Raw genomic sequence first — 25,205 nt, forward strand, 5'->3', positions numbered from 1 at the left:
GCCAAAGCCACAGGTAGAGTGATTCAGCCAGGTTAGTCACTCCCACTTCTGTCCCAGCATCTACTTGGCTACACACCTTGGCCTGCTCATTCCCACCCGTTGCTAGTCAACAAAAAACAGTTCTCAAAGGATCTACTGTTCCATCCTGATCCAATAGATCATTTAAATAACTGCTATAGTCTTCTCAAGTACAGCTACTACAGATCACAATCTGTTAGAACCAATAGAAAGCATCTGCCAGAGATGTCAGAGCCCAGGTTGGGATATCCACTGATAGCCAGTAAGGGCTTTGTTGAAGAAGAAAAAAATTACTCAGACACTTGTTAAAGACAGTAAGGCAGACTTTCAGGACCATTGTGATGGGTGTAAGGACCATTGCAATAGAATTTAGCCTTAGAGGAGAGAGATTGGGCTCACCTATGATTACAACAAGGAAAAATGAGAATTTATAGCCAAAGAGCAGATTTGGGAATCAGTGGATATTTTAAATTACACTGAGACACAAAAACCATTGAATTTGGAGATTGCCAGGGGAGGTTTTAAAAATGATGTGTTTTAGCCATTGGATAAGAAGAAACAGTTGATTGAGGAGTGAATGCACAGTGCAGAAATGTAGAGACAGGGATGAGGATACTCTGAAGAGGTTCTGTAGGAAAGAGCGCAAGAGCTGAAGGGGCTTTTAGAAGGGAGCATGAAGATAGGAAGAAGAGATAGTGCCATGAGGCATGGTCCCACAGAGATTGGGGAAGAGGAATGGAAGTGCCTAGAATCACAAAAAGTTGGATTAGACTATGATAAGTTTGGAAGACATCCATGTCCAATGAATTTTGTTTTCCAATGAGGCTTAAGGAAAAATGTGATAGTTTGGATCAGTCTCTGTAGGAAAGGAGAGAAAGAAAGAGATACGAATGAGTATTCCTTGAGTGCATGTGACGTGTCAAGCCCCACGTCAGAAGCTTTACAATGTCACCTAATTCAGTCCCTGCATCTAGTGTGGATATGAACAATTTGCTAGTGTTCAGTCCAAGATTCAAGTCCTGGTCTGCCCCCCGCTTTATTTCCATTATACCATATTGTCACAGGGATTCATGAGAGAATAGCCAAGCAGAATTGCAGGATCACCAGAAGATAGAAATCAGAAACTTTTAAGGAGACCTAATCATAGTCATGGATTCCAGCAACCAAGGGATCTGTACTTAGTGACTGCCTAGCATACCTTCCAAAAACAATGGGCAGATTTCTCCATTAGAAATTCCTTGAGATACAGATTCTTGATGCCTGAATGTTATATCACTGGAAGCACATCAGGAGCCCAGATTTAAGAGAAAAACGGGAAAAACTCACTGATATCAAAATTAAACATTTATCTACTCCAGAAACCCCAAAATCTAAGTTGTTTTACTTCTTAGTGTGCTTTGAATTTTTGCACTGAAACATCTTTTTACTTCCATTAAGAAATTTGTGGGATAGGGGCACCTGGGTGGTGCAGTTGGTTAAGCATCCACTCTTGGTTTCAGCTCAGGTCATGATCTCAGGATCGTGGGATCAAATCCCACATCAGCCTCCTCAGTCAGCCTGGAGTTTGCTTAAGACTCTCTCTTCCTCTGCCCTTCCCCCACACCCTGCAATCTCTTTCTCTCTCTCTCTCTCTCTCTCTCTTAAATAAATAAATCTTGGGAAAAAAAGAAACTTGTGGGATATATTAAGGCTTAAACTGATAAGGCTGAGTACTCTATGGATAGCTGCAGAATAACAGTTAACCCAGTTTATCTTAATTGGTTAGTGACTTTTGTGTAGGGCCAAAAGTCAAAAGGTATGGCTAGAGAGGATACTGAGGAATCACCTTGCAGTGAGCTGCCTGCTGCCCAGAAGAGCATCCTGGTGTCTCACATGGGCTTGGAAGATTTATGGATGAATGAAGACACAGAAGTAAACTAGGGAGGAGGAGTACCAGATCCTTTGGTACTATATTCTTAGAAGAGTGTGTGAGCACAGAGGCAACACACATAACCCCTTTCCATCCTGCTTCTGAGGGTATACAGAGCTTCTGAAACTGTATGATCCCAAGTTGAGAACTCCCCTTTAAGGAAAAAGCAGCCCACTCTGGGAACAGACCTATGCTATCTCAGCACTTACGCCTCGGCCTCCACCTCATTCCATCCGCCTGCTGTCTCCACACTTTGATTTTGACTAGGGTGTGGTCAGCCACGGCAAGTCTATGGCTTTCTCCCACTGACCCTGGTCCATCCCCAATCCTAGTCCTGCCTGAGGTTCTCCTGCCTCAACCCTGTAAGTCATGACTTATCAGGATTCCTGGGCTTGACCTCTAAGGTTTGTTCTTGCCCTTGTCTTAAACTCTCTGAACTCACACACCTGCCAGAACAAGCCTACCAACTTACCAAATAAGCTAGATTGCTTAACCCCACTGTGCTTTTTTCTTCAACTCTAAAATAGAAGTATCTTGCCTTTTCCCTACCATCCTGGTGTGTGTGGTTGACTGTTCCTTGCTCTATCTTCTCATTAGATTTTCAGGATCAGGTGATTCCTGACCAGGAAAGAAAAGGAGACTCATCACATTCCCCAGTGGATTTGGATGAAAACTGCTAATAAAATCAAGTACAACTCCAAGAGGGGACATTGGAGAGCCACCAAGCTGGGTCTATAAGGAATCACACATGAGGTGGCATGCATATTTATGCTGCATTGTCACTTGCTCATATCATATCACTCTGTAAACATCACTGCTCCTGAACAACAGAGAAGTTTTGTTGAGAAGATGATTTTTCTCTGTTAGTATGCTGCTGCCCCACTAGGTTGGTTCAGTAATAAATGTGTGAGACCTTTTGTTTGAGGGGAAAAAAGGGTAGTGTTTCCCTAATTAAAGTGACAATACAGTCCCTAGAACAAAGTCCTGGAAGATAGTAAATCCTCAGTAAATATTCACAGTTATAATCTTTATTATACATATTTAAGCTTTGCTCTTGAATCTAAACATTGGTGTTCTTTATATGCTTTAGCCGGGCTTGTGAAAGACAGGAAGGGCAAATAAAGGTCGGTTGCCCCTGCAAAGATTCTTCCCACCACAGAGAACCTACTTTAGCTAGACACCTGGCAGGCAGCCTTCCCTGGGACCTAAGGAGCGGGATCTCTGCCAGCTTTGCCTGGTGACAGGACAGCAGAGATTCCATGACACTAAGATATCAGAGCCCTATGCAGCAGCAGGCACATTCAGAATATTCATTTATTGCTGTGAAGCTCTTGAGAGCCTTTAAAGCAGGAAAAAGCTGTGCATGTACAGATAGGAACCTTCTGTGGGGAAAATTACCCATTTATTGTTTCTCATTTTGCTCTCAGCTATCTTGGTATTTTAATTGTGTTGTCCTTATAAACGTAAAGTCATTAGAAGTCAAGAAGACATTATTAGGCAAAGTTTATTTTTCTTTAGTAAGTCTCTATAAGCTATAAGACTCTATGCTTGATTCTTTGAGGGCTACAGGAGATTCTGTCCCTGCTAATTTACAGACAAGGACACTGGACTTAAAGAATGTGTTAGAGATCCCCAGCACAACCCCTAGTGGCCATTCGTTAGGACTTTGAGGATTCAGCATATAGCTGTATTCATAGCTGAGATTTATCACAGTGACATAGTAAGAATACAGAGCTGGATCATAAGGGAGATGAACATAGGCAGAGCCTGAAAGAATCCATGTGCAGGCTTACTTATGCTTTCTCCCTCACATGAGGGGATCACCCAGAACACACTCTTTCATCAGTGAAAATAGCAATATCTGTGCAGTGTTTCTGCCCCCCAGGAAGCCATTTAGAGACTCAGCACGCCATGTTTATAGGGGGCTGTCACATAGGCACCCTTTACTTACCATATACAGAATTCCCAGAAGGGAAGCAAATGTTCAGCATAAGATACAGTGCCCCTCACAAGCAGTCTAGGCACAGTGAGCCACCCTTAACTGTTGGAAACTCTTTGAGAACCAAATTCCCAGATGTCAGCCAAAGACTGATCTTGTAAACATACCTTTCTAAGATAGCAGTCTCAGTCCTGCTGTGTTAACTCTTTTCTGCACAGTGAAGTTGTCACATATGTACACACCAGCTCTAATGCTAACCAGAGGCACTGCCATAAATGGTTAGATGTTAGTGGAGGAATAGATCCTTTCTGACTGATAGGGCCATAGAAGCCTTCATGAGCTGGGCCTCAAAGGATAGGCAGGCCTTGAGCAGAAGAGAGAAGTGGGGAGATAGGATGCTGTGAAAAAAGAATACTTCTTAAGAAAGGCAAGCAGATCCATCTGGCCTGGAACAAGGTATGTTGATGGAAGTAGAAGAATTTAGGGAGACAGGAAGAGGACAGATGCTAGAGGGTCTGGACTGCCAGGTGGAAGCTTATGAGCATCTACAGAGCTGGAGCAGCACTGAAGTTTCTTTTTTAAGAAAGGAAGTCATCTAGTTCAAGCTGTATTTGCAGAAGATGCATATATGGGTGATAATTCAGGCTGACCTGGAGGTTGGAGTGCCTAGAGATGGAAGGCTACTGAAGATACCTGGACACGTTCCCAGAGGAACTTGACTTCAGAATCTGCTCATTCATTTTTGACCCACCTCACTCTATAGCAGATACATTACAGTACTTGGGGAAGGTAAACTCTGACTGTGTTTGTGCTGTAAGAGTGCCCTACAGTACTTTGGCTGGCAGGCCAGAGATAGCTAAGTCTCTTAACATGTCTGGTGAATTTGTGCTACAATATCGTAAATGCAGAGAAGAGATTATGTTTACTGAAAAATACTACATAGCCTACACTGATCAAAGTACTCAGAAACTTCCAGATCCCTTGTCCCAGTCTTAAGCACAGATAGAGCAAATCTCTGACTTTAGTACACCTTCTTTCATGAAACTGCAAGTACTCTAGGCACATATCAGGCTTTCAAGACTGTCCCACTCCCAAAAAAATGTTCAGAAAGGGCCAAAGGGCAGATCACATGGGACCTGCTCACTGACATTTCTTTTGTTTTTTTAATTATTTTTTTAATTTCTTTTCAGTGTTCCAGAATTCATTGTTTATGCACCACACCCAGTGCTCCATGCAATACGTGCCCTCCATAATACCCTCCACCAGCCTCACCCAGCCTCCCACCCACCTCCCCTCTGAAACCCTCGGATTGTTTCTCAGAGTCCATAGTCTCTCATGGTTTGTCTCCCCCTCCAATTTCCCCCAACTCCCTTCTCCTCTCTCTTTTTTTTAAATTTATTTATTTTTCTCACCATAGCACATACCCTACCCAAAGTCCATCACCCAGCCACCCCATTCCTCCCACCACCCTCCCCTCCAGCAACCCTCAGTTTGTTTCCTGAGATTGAGTCTCTTATGGTTTGTTGATGGCTCTAGTATTTCTAGCATTGTAATTTTGTATGTTGGAATAGTGCTGCTATGCAGTAGTACAGAATCTTTTGTTCCAGCAACCCCTCCCAGACCATGCAGAACTTTATAGGATGATAGAAATGCTCTGTGTATGGCAGAACATTATGGTGTACCTGGTAGCCACTAGTTTCATGTAGCTATTTAACACTTGAAATGTGGCTAGTTTGAGAAGTGATTTTCCAATTTCACTTAATTTTAATTAAGCTTAAATATGAATAAACGCCATGCGGCTAGTGGCTACCATTTTGTATAGCACAAGATAGAACCTGGTAGACTGAGTGATCTGTTGAACTGGTTGTGCAAGATCATTGGCAGAAAGGATAGATTGAGTCTGTGTGCACAGAGTACTGAGAGGAGGAAAACACATGAAACAAAATAGGAATATTAAGAACAATAGAGTACTTTGTAGTCTTGGATGTGTACATACACAAATGTATATTTGTGGGTATGTAATATTTAGAGACATGTAGCTACCTTCAAGTTGGTTTATTTCTTTTTGATCAATGTTCTTATTTTCACCATTTAAGTATGTATCAAAAAAGACAGTTGGAATGAGTATAGGCTTTGGAGAATCCAGACCTGAGTTGAAATCTTGTCTTTATACTTTATTAGCTATGTTACTATAATATTGGGGTTTTTTAAAAGATTTTATTTATTTATGTGACAGAGAAAGATTGAGTGAGCACAGGCAAGGGGAGCAGCAGAGGGAGAGGGAGAACCAGGCTCTCTGTTGAGCAGGAAACTCAATGCTGGGCTCCATCCCAGGACCTTGGGATCATGACTTGAACGAAAGGCAGACGCTCAACCAACTGAGCTACACTTGTGCCCCTATAATATTGTTTTAAAAATAGTATCACTGGCGCCCCTGCATGGTTCAGTTCAGCATCTGACTCTTGGTTTCGGCTCAGGTCGTGATCTCAGGGTCATGAGATCAAGCTCTGTTTCTAGCAGTGAGGAGTCTGCTAGATATTCACTCTCTCCCTCTCCCCTCCCCGCCCACTCTCTCTCTCGCTCAAATAAATAAATAAATAAATATTTTAAAAATTCGTATCACTAACTGTCCCATATTAAGGGAGAATAAAAAAGATTTTGAAATAGTTACATTGTTCCTATATTTTAAACTTCTTGAAAAAAAAATTAGAGTTTTTAAGTACTTTTAAAGTTTTAGTACTTAGGAAATCTTCATTTGCTGGTATTTCTTGAGATTATTCTTGGGCTTTTCAGTCTTTTTTTTTTTAAGATTTTATTTATTTATTTGTCAGAGAGAGAGAGAGCACAAGCAGGCAAAGTGGCAGGCAGAAACAGAGAAGCAGGCTCCACACTGAGCAAGGAGCCCAATGCGGGACTCGATCTTAGGACCCTGGGATCATGACCCAAACTGAAGGCAGTGGCTTAACTGACTGAGCCACTGAGAAGGCGTCCCTTCTCAGTCTTATTCTTTAAAAGATTAGAAAACGTCTAATAGAATGTCTGACAGATTTATTTTTTTATTATTTATTATTATTATTATTCAGTTAGCAAACATGTAGTACATCATTAGCTTTTGATGTAGTGTTCAATGATCCATTATTTGCATGTAACATCCATGCTCATCACAGATTTAAATATTCATTTGGGGGCATCTGGGTGGTTCAGTGGGTTAAAGCCTCTGCCTTCGGCCCAGGTCATGATCCCAGGATACTGGGATCGAGCCCCATATCGGGCTCTCTGCTCAGCAGGGAGCCTTCTTCCCTTCCTCTCTCTCTGCCTGCCTCTTTGCCTACTTGTGATCTCTGTCTGTCAAATAAATAAATAAAATCTAAATAAATAAATAAATAAATATTCATTTGGCTTTCAAGTTGGCTCAGTCTTCTAGCTTCCACTCAGGAAATGATCAAGATTTTTCTGTTTCTCCTGTGTATATTTATTTTGGTTTCTATAGGCTCTACTATTCCCATCAGGGTTCCCTCTTAAGAGACATATAATATATTAAACAGCAAAACTTTGCCTCATTGAAGCACAGAAACAGAGCAGAAATAGTGACAAGAACAAGTTAATAAGTATAAATAATGTGTATTCCGGTATCCTTAGGGAACTTATGGAGTTATAATAGGCCAAATCTGTAGGAGTGTGTGTGTGTGTGAAAGCAGACCATGAAAAACCTCAGGCAAATGCTATGATTTTTCTTCCATCTGTGAATATATATTCTTCTTACCTTATATCATGCCAAACAGAGAATATGTGTAGTGAGTAAAGGAATGAAATTTAAAAGACAAAAATGTTCACATTCTGAACAAAGAGCTAGAAAGCACAGAACAAAAGATTATCAGTATAAATGTAGGTCATGATAGAGGAAGGGAGCAGGGTCAGGAAGATACTCTTTTCAATGAAAATTTGGAGTATTCCTGCCAAATTGCCACATATCACATGAAGTACCATATGAAAAAAAGGTGATAAGCTCTATAAAATATAGTACACATGTTGATAACTGCTCTCATCCTGTTCAAAACCTTGGTGTGTGTTTGTTTCATTTCCATTAGGCTGTTTAGAAATTCGGAAGCATAATTGTGAAGACTGAAAAGTTTTATGCACTGAATTCCTGGAGAGAGTGATGTTTGCTCAAAGTTTGTTTTGCTTACAGTTTGATCCTACTAGTGAAAGAATGAATTTTTGAGGTTATCTTTTTCTAGTTAGTAGACTATCCATTAGGAAATACCATGATTGGACTATGTTAGGTGTGATCTTTCATAAAAGTTAGTCATTTTTCTGTATTATTGCCAAGATACTGTTTTTCTATGAAGTCTTAGGGAGCAACCACACTTTAGCATTTGTTTAAGTCTTTCCAGTTTGCATAATAAATAAATTGGGAAACATTATAATAAATAAATGGGAAAAAATTAAGTCATGTTATCAGTGATTTGCTCTTAAATGCTTTATTTTTCTATGATAATGCAGTCAGATAAATTACTAAGTAGTATTCTTTCTATACACTTAATGGAAGTGTTCTTAGCTAAATTGTTTTTTTTTTCAGCATTCATTTATTAATGTGTTTATCATTTCTTTCATAACTACTAGGTCTGTATTACTCTTGGGAAGTTACAAAGGACCTATCTATGAAGGGGGCATTTGTCTACACCAGACAAAAGAACTTCTCCTGAATACAGAGAAGCAACCACTGTTCTAACATTGCTTATTTGGCAGCAAGGGCTAGCATGGTTATTTTCTTATCATACGTCAGACTGCTTGAACTACAGCTGAGAAATATAAAAGTATGCTACTTCTTTAGACCCCACAGATGAATTAGCAAAACACATAGAAACCAGGGTCATTCCCTCCATGCCCAACTTCCCCACATGGATGTGCACTTTTCTTAGAAGCACTTTGACTTGAATTTTGGAGACAGCAAAGATGACCTGTTGTGCCGTCCTGTCAACAGAACCTCACCCTCATTGCACCCCCATTTATTCATCTACATGCTTTCTATTGCTAGAATTGGGAGTCTGATCCTGGGGTGAGAGCATAAATCATTAAAGTTAAAACAACTGTAACTTCCCACATAATTGATCATAAAGTTACCATTTAGTTCAATTTCATGAGAAGTGCATGATTTCCAAAGACCTTTTAGGGGCTGTATAATTAGAAAAATGCTATTATAAACATTCAAGGATATGTGATAACAGGTTTATTCATGTGTCTCTTTTGCTTTAAAGAAAATGAAAAGAATATGTTTTCTGGGGTTGTTTGTCATTCAAGTATCTGCTTGTTCCAAATCAGGCAAACCATTGTTCCCATCACTTCTCAGTGTCCTGAGTGGGAGTGCCGTTAACTTCAAACAGACTAGGTGCCACTAGCAGAACCGGGATGAGGGCTCGGCATAAATTTTCTAATCAGAGGGGTCAAATGTCCCATGTAGGTGATGGGGATTATGGCTGGATTTCCTTCAGGCAGCACATCTGATAGCCTATGTGACACAGACACTGTGCATCTCTAGGGCAAGATGTAATTTGTATATTACCCATGGAAGTCCGCTCCTCTCCCACACCACTCTTTTTCCTGTGCTCATTTCATAAGATGAAATATAGATAAAGTAAGGGCTTTGAAGTCAAACAGATTCAGATTAGAATTTCATTTTTACTGTTCTCTCTCTACCCTCTGATCTCAAGCCAAGAACTTTGCCCCTCTGACTCTGTTTCTTTGGAGATGAAATATCTGTTATGATGATTAAATATAATTAGGCAAGAAAAGAAATACTTTAAACAATTCCCAGTACATAAAAGATATTCTTCATTAAGTGGCTGCTGTTGCTACAGTGATAGCAAATTGATGAGTACCCAGAGCTCCACCTCCCACCCATGTCTTTTCCCTGAATTTTAGACTTGGGCTTTGATCTGCCTGTTTTTTGTTCACCTACATATCCCACAGAGACTTCAAATTCAGCGTACGCATCTGAACTTTCTGGTTGACCACCACATCCAATCAATTGCTACATGTGGCCAGCTTACATCTCACATCCATTCTCCTCTCTTTTATTCCCAAACTGAGTCATAGCTTGCTGGGGCTACTCCCATTGTCTTTGGAGTATTTTCTATGTTATCAACTTGCTTTCAACACTGCAGCCCAAGTGATCATTCTAAAGATTTAGGAGGTCAACAGTGCTTCGCCTAGTTGAACTTTCCAGGCTTCTCTAAGGCCTATAATGGGGTTTTCCAAACTTGCTAAAAAAGGCAGATTCTTACACTCTCCCCAGAAGTCCTCTGAGTCCATTCCTCTAGAGATTCTGATCCAGAAGACCTGGGATGGGGTCTACGAATCTGTATTTTCATAGGCTGCCAGTTATTCCTGATAATAGCCAAGTTTGGAGAACCCTCACAGGTAAGTCCACCTGGATTTATCCACTCTGTGTTGCATAGTACCTCTGACCACTCCCTGGCTCTCCAGTGCCCTCCTAACTCTTGCTCAGAGCCTTCCCACCATCAGAATACCTCAGCCCTCTGAGAGTCTGCACTTGGAGCACTCTCCTAGAATCCTCTTCTCTTCATCTCTAACTACCTCTCACCAAATGCTGTAAGCCTAGCAATACTGCAAGAGTCCTTTGTAGTATCCCATTTGGGCAGCCTATCCTCATCCCAGTAGAACTTGTTAGTAGCCCCTTTCTGTGTAATTATAGCATTTTCTCATTATGTTGCAATTTGGGGTTTATTTGTGCCTCTCTCCCAGTAGGCTCAAAACCTTGAGGATAGGGAGGGACCATTTCATTTCTCTATTCCCATTATCTACCTCAGTTTCTGGAATATGGTAAAGGTTCATGAACCCTTGTTGAAATGAATGAAAAGGAGGAAAGAAGGCTGGAAAAAATCCTTGAATTGTAATAATAGTTAAAAATGTGTTCTTTGGAGCCCTGAAGTGTCTCAGGGACAGGTCGTGGTTAGGAGAGAAGCCTAAGTAGGGAGGATTCCCTCCCCCTGCCCCTCCAGTTCCCCTATTCAACCTAAGTAGCTCTTTATCGATTTTTCATATATTGAACAGTGTAAGGTTTTGTTGAAAAGCAGATACTAAAAATAAATTTGAAAACCACAGTACTGATTTGCCTTATGAAACCCCTTTATGTATTTCTGCTCTTGTGCTTCAGAATGAAAGTGGGAAAACTTGAAGAACTTGAGAAATAAAGCCAAGTGAGCTAAATTGGAAAATGAATCTGTGAGGAAATACTAGAGATTTTTTAATCTATTGCACTGTGCTATGTACTATGGCCTTGGGGCTCCTTGTCTGTTTTTCAGCACCTGGGAGGTTATCACAGAAGAGACAGTAGTTGCTAAGTAGCTGCCGTCCATCTCCACAGAGGAACAAATGAGAAACACGAAGATTAAAATGGAAGAGTTGAGAGAATTCCTCTGAACTTATTTGAGGAGGATGCATGTATTTCCAAAACAGAGTCTTCAGGAAATATTCTCCCTAAGTATCAGAGACTGTCTCTGCCTCAACATAGGCTGGGATCTTATTGGTGGTCACTGAACATTTGCTCTAGGGATACATGAATTACTATCCATGGAAATGTGTATGAGTGTGTGAATTAGAACCTTCATAAAATCAAGTGATCTTAAAATTAGGACACTTAGATTGCCACAGATTCAAATTATGGAATTCATTTGTAGCAACTTGCTCAATAATAATGAAATTCTGAAATTAATGTAACTTCATATACTGTTCATGCATAGCTCATCATAAAAACCACTAAATATGGAGCAGTTCTCTTATAATGTTGCTTATGAAAAGTAAGAATTTAACATTATCTCTTTTTTTCTTTTGAAAGAATTGGAGTTTTCTCACTCATATTATTTAAGAGAACAACTGCCCTGTTGCTCTCATATAGAGGATGTTCATAAAATCTCATGAATAAATTTTAAATTTTACTCTTTTAACCACAGTTCCTTTCATACCTTTGGGAAATATGAGTGGTTGCTATAGCTCTCGGCCAATTTCTCAAACTCTGTACAGACTCCATTGCCTTATATAAAAGCTCCCTATGTGGTCAAATGTCATCTGTCCCATTGGTATCAAAACACATCATAACATTTTAAACCTCTGAGAAGTCCTAGTGGGTAAAAACCTGTTTAACTGTGTTTACTGCAGTGTTTCCCACTTTTTTCGACGACTTCGGGGAACATTGGCTATCCAATGTTTGTTTTCAAATAGTTTGAATGTTAGAAGAAAACATCATTTGCTTGTCATACCCATTGGAGAAGCTAGCAAGACAGGAAATAACTAGATATGTATCCAAAACCATATAAAATGAAGGAAAAAAATTATTTTCAGTTTCACAAATTGTGAAGGTCAGATGAAAACAGAAGCATGAAAGGCTCTAGGACATGTGAATGTTATGTGGGCACTATGAGAACTCAGGGGCCTCCTCTCACTGTCGAGGGGAAAGAGACATTCTTGGGTTCTGATAGGGCCTGCAACCCTATCCACTCTGGAATTTGTTTTATCTTTGGACCTTTTATCTTTGGACCTATCCACTCTGGAATTTGTTTTATCTTTGGATCTTTTATCTTTGGACCAGATCTTGATGTAGCTCCTCCAAACCATACACCTTTCTGTGGGTCTAGCAGTTCCAGCAGCAGCCTGCGTGGTAGATGTCTGTCCTTGAGAGACTGGTAATATGACAATGAGAACAGTTGCAGGTGTTCCTTCAACAAAGAATGCAGAAGTAGTGATAAATTTTCTGAAAAAGACATAAACTTCCTAAAAAACTGTTTTTCTATTCCTACATCAAGTTAAGAGTTAACTGGATGCTGAGTGAAATAAGTCAAGCAGAGAGAGTAAATTATATGGTTTCACTTATTTGTGGAGCATAACAAATAGCATGGAGGACAAGGGGAGATGGAGAGGAGAAGGGAGTTGAGGGAAATTGGAAGGGGAGATGAACCATGAGAGACTATGGACTCTGAAAAACAATCTGAGGGTTTTGAAGGGACTGGGGGAGGGAGGTTGGGGGAGCCAGGTGGTGGGTATTACAGAGGGCATGTATTGCATGGAGCACTGGGTGTGGTGCATAAACAATGAATTCTGTTATACTGAAAAGAAATTTAAAAATAAATAAATAAATAAAGAGTTAACTTGGTGGTTGAATGCATATATACATGTTAGTTAGGATAGATAACTTCAGTAACAGAGAAATGTTACTTTGATGCTCTTATTTCCTGTTTCTCTGATACACCCAACTTCTAAAACTACTAACTTATTTGTATCCACACCTGTTGTTTCCTCCTTTGTTCTTTCCTTGATTTCTCTCAGTTCCCCCAAGGAGGTGGGAACTTCTTTTTCCTTTGCCAATTATTTTCTCTCTTTCCTCCCTTCAGTATCTTATCATCTACAAAAATTGTCCTATTAGAAATAAATGTTCTTTAGTGTGCCCTGTCTTTTTTTGAAGTCAGGTTGTTGAGCTGTAATTTACACGTAGTAAAATTCACTCTTTTTAAAACATAGTTGGTGAGTTTTCACAAATTTACTATTGTGGAATCACCACCACATTCAAGAAGTAGAAGCTTTCATCACCCCAGCAAGTTCCTTCATGCACCTTTGCAGTCAGTCCCTGCCCTCCTTCCTCAGCGCTGACAACTCCTGATCTGGTTTCCTTCCTTATAGTTTTGCCTAGTCTAGATTATAATGTAAATGGAGGCATACAATATATGGTCTTTTGTGATTGATTGGCTTCTTTCACTTAGTATATGTTTTTGAGATTCATCCAAGTTATTATATATCTCAGTGGTTCTTTTTATTGTGAAGTAATTTTCCATTGTGTGGATATTCCATTATATGGATATTCCATTCATCTCATGATGAATATTTGTGTTCTTTACAGTTTCTGGCTATTATGAATAAAACTGCAGTAAATATTCACATACAGGTCTCAGTGTGGATATAAGTTTTCATTTCTCCTAGGAGCAGAATGATTAGATCATATAATAAGTATATGTTTAACTTTATAAGAAACTGTCAGACTCTTTTCTAAACTGGCCATACCATCTTGCACTTCCCTCAGCAATTTACAAGAGGTCTAGTTCCTCTACAGTCTCACCAACTCTTGGTATATTTAGTCTTTAATTTAAACATTCAAATAGGAGTGTAATGGTATCTCACTGTGATTTTAATTTGTATTTCTCTAATGATTAATGATGTTTTCTTGAGCTTATTTGCCATCCCTGTATGTTTTTTGGTGAAAGATCTTTTCAGATCTTTTGTCCATTTTTTTTTTTAAATTTTATTTATTTATTTGACAGAGAGAGATCACAAGTAGGCTGAGAGGCAGGCAGAGATAGAGGAAGGCAGAGAGAGAGGAAGGGAGAGAGAGAGGAAGGGAAGCAGGCTCCCTGCAGAGCAGAGAGCCCGATGCGGGGCTCGATCCCAGGACCCCGGGATCATGACCTGAGCCGAAGGCAGAGGCTTAACCCACTGAGCCACCCAGGTGCCCCCTTTTGTCCATTTTTAAATTGAGTTGTTACTTATAAAGAACTCTCAGAACTCCATATGTTCTTAATACAGTCCTTTTTTAGATGAGCATTTGTAAATATTTTCTCAGTCCATAGCTTGTCTTTTCACTTTAACAATGTCTCCCCAAGAAAAGATGGTTTTAATTTTTATAAAGTTCAGTTTACCATTTCATTGTGATTCATGATATTCACTTAGTAATCTGAAATCACAAAGATTTTTCTCTTTTATGCTAACTGTGGAAATACAAATGTAAATAAAATATACAAAGATACTTGTCTTCATTTTTCTCCTGCGTTTTCTTCTTACAGTTTTATAGTTTTAACTCTTACATTTAGGCAAGTTAATCTTTTGTAGGCAAGGATTAAAGTTTAGTTTTTTCATTTGGATTCTGAAACAACATTTGTTGAAATTATTGTGCTCCATTACTGAATTTTGGTGCCTTTATTGACAATTAATTAAGTGTAAACATAAGGGTTATCCCACATGTTAATAAAGATCTCCCTCAGGGTGCCTGGGTAGCTTAGTTGGTTAAGCGTCTACCTTCATTCAGCTCAGGTCATGATCCCAGGCTCCTGGGATCAAGTCCCAAATCAGATTCCCCAGCTCAGAAGGGAGACTGCTTCTCCCTCTGCCCCTCCCCCTTGCTTGTGCTTGCTCTCTCTCGTTCTCTCTCTCAAATAAATAAAATCTTTAAAAAAAAAATTTAAGATCTCCCTTAACCCAATATGCCCATTCAACTATAAGTTCACTTCTACATTTCCACAGCCACTTATTAAAAAGGAGTCTGGACTATTTCTGCCTCCTCACTTCTTCCTCCTCACACTGGGCTCTTTCTCTACCATTCCACTAAAACTGTTATTGCAAGAATCTGTGTTCCGAGACATTCTTGTGTTTGTCTCCTGTGATTCTCACTGACCTTAGAACTCGCCGACCCCTCCTCCCCGCCCCTGCCCCCCCCAGCTTTCAGACATTTTCTTCCCTTGACTAACATAGCATCCCACCTCCTCCTTATTTTTCTTGCTTTTCTATTTGTCCGCATGTGTCTACTTGGCTAGTTCTACCTTTTATTTTTCCCCTAAATATCAACATCCCTCAGGATTCTGACCAAAGCCCTTTTTGCTGCTCCTTCTATGCACATTCTCTCCTTATTGCCATCCAAACCCCTGGCTGAAAAAAATCTCAAGTTTATATCTGGCCCAATAGTTTTTAGCTTCATTTCTGCATATTTAATTGTCTACCAGGATCACAAGCTCTATGAAGAAAAGTACCTTGTGTGTATCTTGTTCACATTTATATTCCCACGTTTAGCACACAGAACTTAATAACTATTTGTTGACTAAATGAACAGATGAACACATGAACAAAGTAAGCAACCTAGAAAGTTGATATTATATCTTATAATTCTAGGACAATATTTTAATATTGACCTCTTTACTGATACCACATATACGTGGAGAGTACATGACTATGGGCACAGGAGAAGTAAATTATTTTTAGAATTTTAATTTGATTGCTTTAGAAATGTGGTCTGTGCCATGGCTCAGTTTCCCTGTTGCAGTTGATGGGGAGCCTTGGGATGAAGAGGTAGAAAAATTTGAGCCTGGGCAGGAGCAGGCAGGAGTGAGAGAGCGAAGAGATACTGCTCCGGTTGTCACAAACACTATCTCTGGTTTTTGAATCCAGTAATTTACTTTAGGAGTTAACCTGTCTTGTTTGTGGAATAGAATGTTTTAATGGCCCTATGAAATTCTGATTGCAACTCTAGTTATAACACATTATTTCTCTTTGACTTTTTGCTCAAATTTTTCTAAGTCTCTGTAACATTTTTTTTTCTTAGTCCTGAAATGATTCTTAAGAGTTCTATGGGAAGATGTAAACTGGGTAATATAGACAGTTTTGGCTCAAGTATGGTGGATATTTTTATGATCTGAGTGTTCACATCAGAGAATATATGTGTCTGTTATGGGCCTATGTTATGACTGGAGCTTTGCGGGTATTTGGAAAATAATAGAAGATACAGTCTTCATTGCTCCTCTCAGGGAGCACACACCTTTAGGGAAAGGAGAGCTGCTGCCAGCAGAGAAACAGCAACAGCTGTTAGGCAGTTTGTAGTGTCCATTGCATGCTGCTTGGCAAGAAAAATAGTGTCCCGACATTAGACATGTAATTTTGGCCTTGCCTGTCACTAAGAGCTGTTCTGACAGTGTTTAGGGTTTCTCTATAAATGCCCTTTTTATTTGTTCTGGAGCATGTGGTCCCTTACATTTTTCTGTCTCTCTCTCCTACATTTCAGTGAGCGGTTTCTGGTGAGACTGAACAAGAATGGTGGGCCAAGGAATCCAGAGAAGATAGAACGAATGTGTGCCCTTTTTACAGTATGTGCAAATTCTCTTTCCCTTCTCTGCTGTTGACTCTACCCAGGGGCCTGCTATGTGGATATTGTCACCCTGGAAACAAGTATTTATTCTTACCTCCCTTTATTCTTAGACACTGGGGAGATTAGGACTTGATTTATGTTTCTATCAGATTTTAATGAAATATTTAAAGAAAACTGAAATCAGCTATAGTTTTTAATTGAATTTTTATTAAAGAAATATAATAAAATACCTTTTACTAATGTAGATTTTAGAAGCTTTTTAATATAACAGACAAAATCTGAAAGAAGTCTTTCTTACTATTATTCAAGGCCACTGGGAATTTTTCTGATGTAGAAGTATAATGTCTCTAAAGGCATCCACTAAATTTACAGCTTTGCAGTTTTTTAGTGAGTGCATATAAAGAGAGACAAACTAAGTAGTTCTTTTCTCTTACATCCAAATGGAGGGTCTTTTCCTACTGTGATCTATACTTTCATTTTTTCCAAATAACCATGTAGTCATTCATGGTCTCCAGGATCACAGACTCATCAGCTCAGAGAAGACATAGTAATCTGCTTCTGGAAAGTGCTCAGCCTAACAATACCACATTGCCTTGTGTATTCCTCAAGTTGATTCTGAGTTACTAAATATTTTTTTATTTAAAGAAAACTAGTGTGCAGCTTTGTTTATTTGCTGAAGGAGAAAACAAGACTGTGTTATAATTTTAAACCAGTTTTGACTCTTGCGGAGTCTTTGATCTGCTTCAGTATTAGTGAGATACATTAAGACCCATTAATGCCAGGAGGTATGATAGTCTCACAGTGCCTCTGCCCTGGTGTGGGGTGCGTGATTGATGGGTTACAGTTAGGTGTCTCAGAGCTTACAGTGTACCTCTTAAACACAAATAGGATTTCTCTAGGCATTGTATATGTGGCTTTCTCTGAAAGATAAAACTGGATTTGTTTACATGTTTTACTGATACCACATATATGTGGCGAGTACATGACTTTTTTGTTCATTTACTACAACTTTATCTTTCAAAGCTTCAAACAGCATTACTGCAGAATCAGAAGCCATTTTCACAGGGACAGTTTCTGTTGAAAACTCTCCAGATGTACAGAAACATTTGTAAGTCTGGTTAAGCTAAAGTGATTTTTTTTAGCCCATCTTGGAGCTCAGCATTCAAACTTTAGGAGACAATGCAGGAAGAACAAGCAGGTAAAGCAGACCCATGAAGACAGTTAAGGGAGTTGAGATGATTTTGTCTGGGGAAAGCAACACTATTCCTTCAGTAGGAAAAGAACGAGGGAAAGAGTACAAGTTGGGATTTAGGTTAGGATATTGGGAAAGAGCTTCTGAAGTGAGAGTGTGTAAACACTGAAGTGGTCCTCTGTGGCCACCTTTCTGAAACAGAAATAGGAAGAAAAGAGACACCCATCTGTCTAGAATGCCTCACTGACCTTAGGAGGTTTTTCTAGACCCTGATTCTCTGATAAAGCAGCAAAAGAAATCACTGCTTCCTTGTTCTCTGACATCGTGGATAGAGCTGTATGTATGACTGTCCTTGAATATGATGAGTGCAGTCCTTGTCTCTTGAAAAATGAACTTAATTATGATGATATTTGAATGTAATTACAGTAAATTGAAATTTTCATTTTGTAGCATTTTAATTATCTATATGGGCCCAGAGGCCTAAGCTGTAGCTGTGACTTTATAAATCAAAGATGCACATAACATTCATGTGCTCTTATTCTGCCACAATGGGAAGACAAGGCTGCTAAAAATACCACTTCTGTAATTCCCTTTGCAGTACAGCCCCAGATTGCTTTTTAAGATCCTAAAGAGCGATTTGAGAAATTTTTACAAAGCACATGAAATTTTTTCACAAGATTGTCTTATCTAGGATTTTCATGTTTTACTTTAAGCAATGAGAAATATTAATTTTGGTGGAACCTATTTTCTCATCTAAGACTTGAGTTCCTCCTGTGAGCTAAAGGAGTTTTCCAGATTGACATATGTGCTACAGAGTTTGAGAGTAATGCAGGAAAATGCAGCCACAGCTATGGTCAGTGCCAACTTGATAGCTTACCTTTTAGCATCAAGAAGAGGGAGGCCTACAAACTGAGCGGTTTTGCAAGATTACTCAAGCAGACTTCAGAGCCACGTTATAGACCAGCACATTATTCATGACTCAACCTTGTTCTCTGTAAAATCGGGGTTTTTTCTAACCTTGTCAGATTTCAGAGCTTCCTGTCCAGAAAGAATTTTACCCAGAAGGAGGTGTTTCATATTTATGTGAATGTCTAATACAGTGCATGTCTAATACAGTGATTTCCTAACTTTCATGAGTAACAATGGCTATGTATATGAGCATGTGAGAACATGTCTGTGAATTTACTTTTTTAGTAGACATCCAGTGCTTAACATACAGTCCCTGGCAAATATGAAGGCCCCGATAATGATTTGTTATAAAAGTAAATGAATATGTTTATTTTTTATTATATTTGAGTGACCAACTCAGAAAATTAACTTGTGTTGTTTTCCCTGCATTCATTGGCATTATATTTTCTACATTTATTTATAGCTTCTGCTTCTTCTGTAGCATAAGCATGAATAAATTGGCCTTGTTTTGTTTTTGCAAATCCCATTATCTCTACAGAAAAAGGGCAGTTCAGGCACAGGAAAGTGAGTTGACACCTCCGTGTTTCAAATGGAGCATCAGGAACTGAGTCCAAGATGCTAAGCCCTGAGTCACTCCCCTATGACTACCATGTAGTTGGGAACCAGCTTTTAATTATGTGGGATTGGAGGGTATGCTCCAGAGGGTAAATCTAAATTCAAACTCTGCTCACCAAATGAATGGTGGGAATCCCTCTTCACATCTTAGTTTTATAGGTCTTGTGAGTATTTTAACATGGATAGCCACACTTGGTACTTAGTCTTGAACAGTGAGTGTTTACTAACTCTGTGGTAACTGTGTTTAACCATGTACCTATGTTTAATAAGATAGCTTTCACACTGAAATTATGTGGGACTCACAAATAATAATTTCACATAAAATATTTTTTGCACAGATTATTCCCATTTTATATTATTGACTTAAAATAAATACCACAGAGAGTTCTGGGTACCAAATACAAAATGGTCAGAAAGGGCACCTACTCCATCTACTTGGAAAATACCATAAATTATATTTCAGTTTTCTTCCTTTCATTCACTTAGAACCAAGAGAGAGGTCCTGTGCTCATGTGTACAACTGATCTGATTAGTGTTTGATCAACTTTGGTAACTGACTTGAATTTGTAGATGTAGAGATTAATCATCATACTGGTTATTTGATAGTTTGGCTTAATACATTCCAAGCTATGTAGAAGGAACCATTTCTTTTTTTTTTTTTTTTTTTCAAAAAAAATTTTTTTTTACATTTTTATTTTATTTATTTATTTTTAAAGATTTTATTTATTTATTTGACAGAGAGAGATCACAAGTAGACAGAGAGGCAGGCAGAGAGAGAGAGAGAGGGAAGCAGGCTCCCTGCCGAGCAGAGAGCCCGATGCGGGACTCGATCCCAGGACCGTGAGATCATGACCTGAGCCGAAGGCAGCGGCTTAACCCACTGAGCCACCCAGGCGCCCCTTTTTTTACATTTTTAAATGTGTCAAACATTTCTATATTTTTCAGTAAATAGACATGTTTCAATCCCTAAAAAAGCACAAAGAAGTGGTAATGTGGATTTTTTTAAATTTTTATTTGTTATTTAGTAACCATTTTAATGGGTGTCAAAATACAGAGATATTTGAGGGTATCATTTTAAATTCCATTTCTAAATTAAAGGAAGTGGTAAGATGGAGTCTGAACCATCTTTTTTCAGTTTCAGAAGACAACTTTCATGTAAAAATATTTCTTTGTGATTCCAGAGACACACATTTATCTTAAATTATTTTGTATCCTATTTCATTATAAGCGCACTTTGTTATTCCATCAAGAATTTGGTGAAATGTCATAACCATCTAGAATCTAAAAGTTTCAATTTCACCATTGCACATTACTTTTTTTTTAATTTTTTATAAACATATTTTTTTTAAAGATTTTTATTTATTTGACAGACAGATCACAAGTAGGCAGAGAGGCAGGAAGAGAGAGAGAGGAGGAGGAGGCAGGCTCCCTGCCGAGCAGAGAGCCCGATGTGAGGCTCGATCCCAGGACCCTGGGATCATGACCTGAGCCGAAGGCAGGGGCTTTTAACCACTGAGCCACCCAGGCGCCCCTATAAACATATATTTTTATCCCCAGGGGTACAGGTCTGTGAATCGCCAGGTTTGCACACTGCACATTACTTTTTAATGTCTCCTTTCCTTTCATATGTCTAGGACTGCTCTACAGGGCAGAGCTGGTCTATGGTAAGGCAAGCAAAGCACAGCTTCCTGAGAGTGAGACCCCCTTTAACTTTGCACCTTGGGTACCTTTCTTGCCTTACCCAAGTCCTAACCTTGTAACAAGGTATAAAAATAAAGCAAACATGGGGACTCTGAATTGCAAAGCTCATTTGAAATTTTAACTGTCACTTGATTGTCCCTTTCCCTGCCTTTTTAAAAAGAGACAGCATCTGGGACTAGTCAAGAGATGAAAGATGGGAAAGACAGGGAACTAAGTAAGGGACCTTTTCCTAGAAGCAAAAGGGAAATCTTGAGAAACTGTCCCATTAAGTACAGAGGTTATTCCATCAATCATCATTAATTCACAACAATGTCTCAGTGAGCAGCTAGCTGACCTGGTGAGAAGTCTGAAACAGAGTATATATTAAAGTTTTATTACTTTAAGTACAACATGTTAAAGTAAAATACATACCCATAAATGAACACTTTATTTCAAAATGTGTTCTAAACATAAATAATTTAATGTACAAAATTATTTTCATAACTTTAGTTTTAAAAATTACTGATTGGATCAGATCGTTTACTTAAAGGAAGCCCTTAGAATTTTCCAGATAAGATTATTTTCAGCTTTATACTTCAGTACAAATGATGCATATCTAAATTTAGAAATGGAGATCAAATTATTGAGGTTTCACTAAGGCCAAATTAGTCTTTTCTCAAGGGAAGATATCTAGTGTATAATAATCATTGTGGACCACAGAATAAACATAAAATTAGTAAAGAGTAAAATTTTAGAATTTCAGTCATTAATAAGCTTATTGGTGTTTTCCATTTTTTGTTCTGCATTGAACATTTCTTTTGTTACAAAATGTTTTTTATATGATGTTCGAATAAACATGGACAAGGCAATAATATGAAGATTTCTAATGTGAGAACTGTTGGCTATTCTAAATAAAAGCTGGGAAAGTATTATCAATAAAATAACTTCCAGAGGCAGATAAGATATTCACACTTTGGCCACAGGAATCTTACAAACCACTAAACCACTGTATGCTTTAGTCCCCCTCCCCACCTATAACATATGCTAAAAGTAACAAAAACAGATGATTATGAGGTTTTGAAATGAAATTTTAATTATTTTCAGTATATTCATTGTCTTAATTTACTTGTTTTTTTTTTTCTTTTCTTAGGATCTGAGCAGCAAAGATATGAAGAGAGATTTATATATAGTTGCCCATGTGATACGAATAGGTACTGTCGACCTTATCCGTTCACATGACTAAGACCAGCCCACCTTGGGATAAGTATCTACTACTATGTTTGAGCTTTCTCATCTCCATAGCTCTTACCTATAATGTCAGGTCTCAGGACGGGAGTCCAGCTTGTATTGGAACTCTGCCTTAAGCTCAGCTGCTATGGTAGCTGAATTTGACATGAATGAAAGCATTTTTTTTTTTCACTTGAAATCTTCTGCTCCCTATTTGTTTTTAGACCCAAACCCCAAACTCTTTATTTCAAGTGGTCTGCTCTTTTAACATTCTCTCCACCACAGTGCTTTGCCTTTGTACCAGCTTTTCCACTTCAGAGATCTTACTACAGGTTGCAGGTTGCCATCTTGAACATGTGGCGAATGGCCTTTGCTGTGTTTTGTATCCAAAGTATGTATCTGTGCAATTTTCCACAAAATAAGAGTTACTACCCTTACTTCGACTGACATATGGTATTTCACTTTTACCCCACCCAAGATGACGAAAGTGATTTTTGCTGCTGCTCTGTGGTTGATTTACTCAGCCTCATCTCGAGCATATGGCGTAATCTGGGGGGCTAGGTCTAACCAAGTCTTCCTCCAACGGTTTGGATTCTGACATATCATGTACCTTTTTTGTCAAAGAGTATTTTTTACTTCTTTGCCAACAAAACACCTCTTTGCTGTACTTTGTTTTGCTGTACTTCGTAAGCACTTACGTTCCAGTTTTGCTTCTTCAAGTCCTCTTGCCGCCACCATTAGGCACAGCTTTGGTAGGCGGGAGAAGCAAGCCCCCATTCTTTCTGAGACAACTTTCGCTCCAGCAGAGGTTCAAGAGCAGCTGTGACAGCAAAATTTGGTTGGAAGAATAACTCGTGGTTCTTACCTTTGCATACAAAGCTTTTACCTGGCAACAAAAATACTAAACTTTGTATCCCCAATATGCCAAAGAGGTTTAAATCTAACACAGTGGTTTTTCTAAGAAATTCATAAAACCACTGTTTCATTCTCATATGATTAATAAATGGACTAATGGTATTAAGGTAGATAATAAGGATGATTAATTGAATGTGGCCAAAGGCCTGTCTGGCATTCCTCCACATAAGTATTCTGCATCCCTGCATGGCTCTCTTTAGTCCTAAATTAGTCTTCCAGCTTAGAGTATTTCTAAGGTGCCTATATCTCTGGCATCCTTGGATGACAATCAGGTGGTACTGGAGGGGAGCCTGGAGTTCTTGGTCTGACTGGTATTTTCTGCTGTGCTTCAGGCCGGATGCTCCTGAATGACTCAAAGAAAGGCCCTGCTCACCTACACTACCGGCGACCATATGGTTGTGCTGTCCTGAGCATCCTGGATGTTCTGCAGTCGCTCACAGAATTAAAGGAAGAAAAGGATTTTGTTCTTAAGGTTTACACGTGAGTAATAGATATCAGAAATATTAATAATTTACAACATAAGACATTCCAGTACTACCCTTGAGAGCAGCAGTGCTCAAGCTTTGTGGGACACAGAACCACCAGAATATGTAGGTTAGGGAGTTTATAAAAAATGCAGAGATTTTGATCTAAGGTCTATACTTTTAATAAGTTGCCCAGGTGATTCTGAAGCAGCGAAATTCAGAAACCTCTATCCTAAACTAGAAGTCTGGTAGTATAGATGTCTGTACTACCTCTTCTATCTAGGACTAGCCAACATTATTATATAGTTACAGAAAAACTAATTATGTAATTTCTCCTGTGTTTTGGATATAAAAGAATCTTCTTTGTCCAATACTTCCCCCCACCAACTATTGTAACTGAGCTAGGTACTGATGCAAATTGCTTCAAAGAATGATCACAAGTCAACTTAAAGAAACGTAAATTTTTCTGAGGAGCTGTGGTTTCACTCTCCACTTTTGTGACCACAGATCCATAAGTCACACCCATCTAGCCACGGCATTGTTTTTCATGTTCATTTACCAGGGGTGCCTGGGTGGCTCAGTGGATTAAAGCCTCAGCTTTCTGCTCAGGTCATGATCCCAGGGTCCTGGGATCAAGCCCCGCATCGAGCCCCACGTCAGGCTCTCTGCTCAGCAGGGAGCCTACTTCTTCCTCTCTCTCTGCCTGCTTCTCTGCCTACTTGTGATCTCTGTCTGTCAAATAAATAAATAAAATCTTTTTTAAAAATGTTCATTAACCGGCGGATCTGCCTTATAGAAGCAGTGCATCTCCTTCTGATTCTTGTTAAGCAATAGAAAAAAATAAAGAAAGAAAGGGAACAGAATTGAGGCACATCATCTGTCTTTGCTGATATAGACTTAAGGATGAATAGTAGTGCTGAAAACATGATCTGTGGTGAGTTTAGTGAGATTTTAAAGTAAGTGTTTCTAACTATGAGAATTTTTTTTAAATCTGTCCTCTTTCAGTTTTAACCCAATATTATTTTTCAAAATGAAATCTAATATTGTCCATCACCATGTTAATGTACCCTCACCATAATATTGCATGAATATTTTTCTGTATTCTCTGTTCTGATTCAGGCAGGAAATGAACTCAATTCACAATTACACCTAATTTGGCACTTTATAGATCAACCACATTTTATTAATTTCAAAATAAAAGTCCAGACCTCCTTATTACCTATTTTACCTTAAGCACTGTTCTGTTCAGAGTTGTGTACGTCTATGGGATGAGGATCTTCCTTTGGAATACTCACCTCCAAGGGAAATTTTGGTGGGTTTTCTCTTCCTTTCATGCATCAGTCACAGACTTTCTCCATATACCAAATCTCTTCATTGATGGCTGATGGGAATGCTTTTTGATGTACCTTCCTCCCTTTGAA

General features: G+C 38.9%; 1 protein-coding gene across 1 annotated transcript in view; it reads left to right on the forward strand.

Moving 5' to 3' along the window:
* Positions 1-25,205, forward strand: part of LOC111144134 (dedicator of cytokinesis 3) — a 588,346-nt gene that overhangs the window by 448,267 nt on the left and 114,874 nt on the right. The window contains exons 10-12 of the mRNA XM_022498293.1: positions 16,699-16,780; positions 22,329-22,389; positions 23,653-23,800. Coding sequence (XP_022354001.1) covers positions 16,699-16,780; positions 22,329-22,389; positions 23,653-23,800 — 291 coding nt within the window. The remainder of the gene's footprint in view (positions 1-16,698; positions 16,781-22,328; positions 22,390-23,652; positions 23,801-25,205) is intronic.

The sequence above is a fragment of the Enhydra lutris genome, unplaced genomic scaffold, assembly GCF_002288905.1.
Source record: "Enhydra lutris kenyoni isolate GAN:26980312 unplaced genomic scaffold, ASM228890v2 scaffoldscaffold10, whole genome shotgun sequence".
Lineage (NCBI taxonomy): Eukaryota > Metazoa > Chordata > Mammalia > Carnivora > Mustelidae > Enhydra > Enhydra lutris.